The 6,239-nt window shown below is 33.3% G+C and overlaps 1 protein-coding gene across 4 annotated transcripts in view; it reads right to left on the bottom strand.

Moving 5' to 3' along the window:
- Positions 1 to 563: 563 nt before the first annotated feature.
- Positions 564 to 6,239, bottom strand: part of LOC145686187 (D-ribitol-5-phosphate cytidylyltransferase-like) — a 75,681-nt gene continuing 70,005 nt past the window's right edge. For 3 of the 4 annotated variants that reach the window (XM_081759217.1, XM_081759216.1, XM_081759215.1), the window contains exon 6: positions 564 to 1,789. In XM_081759217.1, the coding sequence (XP_081615343.1) occupies positions 1,359 to 1,789 (431 nt within the window). In that variant the 3' untranslated portion in view covers positions 564 to 1,358. Of the gene's footprint in view, positions 1,810 to 6,239 lie in introns of all 4 variants that reach the window. The other variant, XM_081759218.1, reaches the window with a different exon arrangement.

The following is a 6,239-nucleotide window of genomic DNA, read 5'->3' as shown; positions in this document are numbered from 1 at the left end:
TTCGGATTCCACGTTAATCAGTAGGTTCACGTCACATACAGCCTCGTTACTGAACGGGACGTTAAACTTAACAACAACAATACTGAATGAATCGAACTCACGTAATCATGCTGAAGTGTAATTATGACATCTAACATCTCTATCAATCAAAAGGGGAAATTATGTCTAACGTCTCTATTAATCAAAATGGGAAATTATCTTAATGATGTGTAAACATGAGCGTGAAAAAAAAAAATGCTGCCTTGTGTGTCTTCCTGTGACAATGGACCGGTCTGGGTTAATTAGTGGGGACCTTGTAATTAAAGAAAAGTACCAACACGGTGATTCGCTTGTGAATCACGTCATAGTAAGTTAAAATGAAGGGTAAGGGGAAAAAAAGAAGGAATGTGACAAAACTGTATGTTCGAGAAAACGTTTTAATATTGAAAACCGCGTACAAAATGAATAGGGTTAGTCAAATCTTTTGCCTCTTTCCTTGGACATTTCTACATCTACTCATGCATGCCATATACAGTCAAATAGTACCAAGAGTCATCAACAGATAGGGTAAAAGCACTCGTTAAAGCACACACATGGACATTCCTTGTTTTTCCCCCTTACCCTTCAAATAGTCTTTTGTAACTTATTAATACGTAAATACAAGTAAAAAATATTTTTGCTGGTTTCAGTTACAATGATGGCTCATGGAACATATATTACTAAAAACTAAACATCTGGCGTTACAGCCCACAGAAAGTTGGCGCACATTTAAATAAATAGACAGTACCTGATCAATCAGTGCATTGTTCCCAATGCTACTCTATCTGAATTCTTAGACTGGAGTTCACTCTACCTCTTAATTCAAGAACTTATGCTGGAAGCACTGAAAATTCTCTCTCTCCACTGAGAATATACTTCAGAATACCAAAAGAACCCGTACCATCCATTCGGCTGGTAGGGAACTACGTCGAACTAAATGGTGGGCACAAAAACCGGTTCGGTTTTTATAATTTAAAAAAAAAAAATTTTTCAAAACCAGTTGTTTTTTTAAATATCAAAAACCGGTTTTGGTTTTAGTTTCCTATCAAACCAGTTTCGGCTTAAAATCGGTTCAGTTTTCTAACCTTTTTTTTTTTTTTCATCTTCGTTAATTATCTAAAAAAAAATGAGAGCTATAAAATCACACTGGTTTCAGTAAAAACCTAAAACTATTGAAGAAAAGTAAAACGGTTTCGGATTAGACTTATGAAACTCTGAATACAAGGGAAACCTTAATCAGAATGGTCGGCGAGAAAAATGGCTTAAACTTATCCAACCTTTTCACTGCTGATAGAATTACTACAACAATTTATCTTACCATGATTCGTATGATTCTGAATTCAGACAACGAACACTTGCCCTGAAAAACAGTCACTTTCCATTATAATCAAATTGCAGACAAGTTCAACCACTTTCTTCTGTGCTTCTCTTGAAGAATAATATATTACTGAGCTCCTATTTGTCCATTCAATACATTTCTTTCTCAGCGTCACTATGTTATTGTCTACATTGTCTTTTGAACTAAAATCTTCCACAACATGTACAACGCTACATGCTTTATTTATTGCCCAATGCTCAGAGCGTATATTCTCAGGAAGGGCTTGTTTGTGGTAACACACCAGTTTGTTAAATGACTTCTTTAATGCAAGGTGTGTAATGTCTCCTTTCATTGTTACAATGTGAAAACCAACTTTTGCTGATAATGTCTGTGATAACAACTGCACTAGTTCATTGGTTTCAGGAGCAATAATGCAGACTCTCGTAAGTTTTTCTGAAAAAGAACAGTAAAACCTAAACAATTACAGGTTTCTTGAAATACATTACAATAAAAGCCACATACACAAAATTCAGACATATCATAGTAAATTGTAGAAAATAAAATAAGGCAATTTGATGATGATATGCATATAGTGTACTCTTTGACTTTTTACGCTCATCCGCCTTAACCTTCCAGTGATACGCAGTATGTTCTCTGTCTTTTTTCTTTTTCTTTTTTTTTTTTTTTTTTTTTTTTTTTTTTTTGACGGCCTGATGAATAGTAATGAAATTAGGTGAAATATTAGTTCTCTGTTTCAAAACGTATCTTGTAATATTAATATTACGAGATATTTGCTAAAGATTCCTTGTTCCACAAAAAATGCTAAACATACACCAGCAACTAATTTAGGAAATAAAATGAAACCTAGTTATACCATCATGGCTCTACAGATATTCAATCAAGTTAGAAAGCAAACTAACTTAACGTGTATTTTGAAATATCAGCAAAAACTATCTGGTGAAAACAAAACGGGCTAATCTGCTGAGCCTACGAATAATAAACATCTTTAATTTTGTCAGAAGATGCTTTAACACTCAGCTACTATAGACTGCCAATTATGTTTAACTCATTCTTGGACTTTGTCTAATCCGATATATATATATATATAAAAATCTCGCTGAGAAGAAAATATTGTAGATATACTGATTATAGTTAGCGATATTTAACTCTACTCATTTGCAAAGGCAGAGCTATCTGCTGTGTTATTATTGTGCAGGGATTTACGAACTCATTTCCTGGTAACTTTAAACCACCCATACATGCAGGCCAACTTTTCGTTAAACAATAATAGATTACCATCATAAGCTGGATGTCTGTCGAGTCACCTACTTAAGTATATTGAATTAGCGAGTACAAACTGTGCTGGCAGAAATTACACCATAAATAAACCAAATGCGCTGAAAGGAAAATCGATCAAATTAAATCTCGCGAAGTGTAGTAGCAAATCAAACCTTACACGCTAATTTATTCCTCACCAACATGACACAAAATGCTTTGTGACTCTGCGCTTCACTAACTTACAGACGCAATTGGTTTGTTGGAACTTGATCTAGTTTCAAGACAGAAACAATCACACCATTTAGCCACTACAGCGGAAATATTTGCCAACCAATTATAAATATCGTACAGTCCCTTTCTACATGTTAAATTCACGAAAACGATGTTGAAAGTTTGCATAAAGACAAATTGAATCAGAGGATAATTTGTGCATATTCTGTATCATCTAATCATTTTAACGTTGAAAGAACTTCATTTCAAAGTTTTCAAAAATCATTCATTAAAGTTTCTTAATAACGAAATAAACTATTTCAAGAAAGTTAGTTGATTATTCTTAATATCCTCTGATTATTATTTCCATTTATCTCTGGCCAAATATTCAACACCCATATTTTGAGATAGCTAAATTAATAAGAATCTTGTCATTTTGTAAAAAAGTACATTGTGAAAGTATGACCTACCGCCATCTATGAGTGATTGATGCGCTTTCATACGCTTTTAAGATTTTATCAGATGAAAAGACAAAGTTGCCTTAGAATGGATTACCACACTTTTTACTCAGGCCATTTAAAACAAATTCAGATTTATTAACTTATTAGAAAGGAAATTTGTAATCTTGCCTCTTTTGGTACAAGGTGGAAATGTGTTGAATAACAAGATCCTTCTGGTGCTATAAAGAACTTAAACAAGTACATAACTAAAACTAAATAAAAAAATACCATACCTTGGTCTCTGTACGAAACAATTCTTAAAACTGGATGAGCTGTGGTCTTCTATATGTAAATTGCTGCAATTAATATTCGATTGTTCCGTACTGACAGACTGTCCAAAGCAAAAATTTCACATCCTTTATATTTCGAAGATCTAATATATGATAGTAATTTATTTCTTCCCAACTGCCTTTAGTCCAGATTTAGTAACAGCTTTTTAGGAATTAGGAATTACATTTATACACATTATCGACATCTATAGCGTAAGCTTATCAAACATGAGAAATGACGTCCCTCGGCGGTAACACTACCCAAAGAATTCGGAAAGGAAGAAATCGGCCTATGGCCTTTATGTTAGATACCATCCCGGTATTTGCCTAGTGTGAATGAGGAAAACCAGAAAAAACCTCATTCAAAGTGGCTCGCCTGAAATGGATTTTACACCTTTCCAACGAGTATCTCCACGACCACGCTATACGGAACCACTAGCAGACTTTTATTTTTATGTAACCCTAAAAAGATTTGATTTGATTCTAGTAACCAACCAATGCAGTACATTCGATGTTCTTCCATCAGAAATCGGTGATTTCTTTAATTTTACAAGGAATTACAAGTTAATTCACTGCTCAATTTTCAATATGCCATTCTTCCGACAACACGAGTGCACATTTCTCTCTTCAATCACTGCTCACAAACTAAACTCGACTGAGAGCGACAATTCATAGATATAATCTTTTCTCAAAGGTTCACGGCAGCTTTGCGCGCATGCGCTCCCCACTGCTCCACGTATATTACTGACAGGTTTGGTCACTCTCGTTACTTTTTAACCTCGTACATTAAATACTGTTGAAATTATAAAACAGAGTATTCAATTCTTATATCCCAAATATGTTCTTTGATTCTGGTTGTTTCTATTAGCATTACAGTAAAACTTAGTTAATTTAGATCCCGATAAGCCGAAAAAGCCAAGAAAACAGAATACAAGGTTTTAAATATACCTAAACAACAAAAATCGCATTCGTGATACAGTTCTGGGACGATTAAGAATACTGTATTGTATTTTATCACTGTTGTTCAACAGATTAACATATCATCCAACCCAAGCGGCAGTTCTTTGATTTCACTGCAGCCGTAACATTACAAAACCCTACGCGCTTTAGTACTATTGCAATATATAGATTGAAAGCCAATCATTTGCAACTGCTCATTATTAACGGCTGAATATCGACTACGCATGAACTAAAGACGCAATGGGTAATTAAGAAAGTCAAACTCTACCGCTTAATTGTTGGTGTTAATGTATTTAGCGTTTCGACAATACGCACTATATGCAATGCAGTCAGCTTCTATTCGAGTTCATACTTCAAATCTATTTCCCCAGCAAACGTTTCGCGTGATGAAGAACCAGGTCCGTTGAGCATATCATCATCATACAAATATAATGTATGTACGTACTGCATTTAATGTATTGTATTGTTTTATATTTTACTTCATAGTAGTACCGTTATATGTATTTAGGTCTATTCTTTTAAATACGCCATAAAACCATGTTTTGTTGTTATATACCAGTTTTAATTCAATTTAGGTTCTTTTAGGTTATTTCAGCTAAGCCGGTCTTCCATTAATACGATTAGCTTATTCCCTCACCTAGCATGGATTAACGAGTTTTCAATGTATATACTGGTACTAAATATCTCAAGAACAACAACAACAACACCAAAAAAAAAAAAAAAAAAAAGGTACATCTAGTGTTTTGCAAATTTCAATAAAATAGCTTTTATAATCAGTCAGATGTTTCTCAACACTCTTTTCCCATTTAATAGCTATGCTTAAATCAAATCTTTTAATCGACTTTTTCAAGGATTATTTATTTTTTCAGAATTTAGTAAACCTATTCTTTTCTTAACTTTTGCTGTGTTATTTATTATGTTTTATTATGAGGCTCCGCCTTAATTTTAACGAAAGCACGTCTTTATATGTAATAGAGTACTTTTCTGATTTTAGAAAGATAACAGAACTATTTTTTTATGCATTTCTTTCTCGGAGCACAAAGCAAACAGAAAACATTTTTTCAAACATTCAGTTCCATTTATACTGATGTGTAGGCTCCTAATGTATACGTAAAAGATCTACCCTTGGTATTCTGAAAATTCCTGAATGGAATTTATATTCCTTTATGTTAATTAATAAATCAAAAATTGGACTTTCCTTATTTTTATTTTTTTTTATTTTTTAACACTTACTTCTATGATTATGTTCTTGAAATAAAATTATAGGAAGATAAGCACAGTTTCGTTTTGATAAACAAACTATCACTCACACGCTTATCATTTTTAGTACACTTTAGAATTGTTTTTCTCAAGACTTTTAATTCAAAATGGTGTAGAACATAACTGAGAAGGAAAGGATAGTTGACTGCTCATCGTCAGTCTATCCTTTTGAAAATTACCTCTTCACACACCAAATGAACATATGGTATATTGTAGCTTACTTTTACACACATTTGTGTCCTTTATAGTGCCAGAATAATGTTACTGTAAGGACCTGAAATGTAATACAACTTGTACCGAAACTGAATGGTGAGTACAAATTTCAGTACAACACATTTACCTCATTTTACGTTAATGTACTTACTTTACGCATAACTCAATACTATCTCCTTAACACACTTTGTCTTCTGTGTGGGTAAATGTAGC

The sequence above is a fragment of the Thermobia domestica genome, chromosome 5 (genome assembly GCF_964235325.1).
Source record: "Thermobia domestica chromosome 5, izTheDome1.hap1.1, whole genome shotgun sequence".
Taxonomy (NCBI): Eukaryota; Metazoa; Arthropoda; class Insecta; order Zygentoma; family Lepismatidae; genus Thermobia; species Thermobia domestica.
The sequence above is the reverse complement of the archived record's forward strand: the minus strand, read 5'-3'. Positions and strand labels throughout refer to the sequence as shown.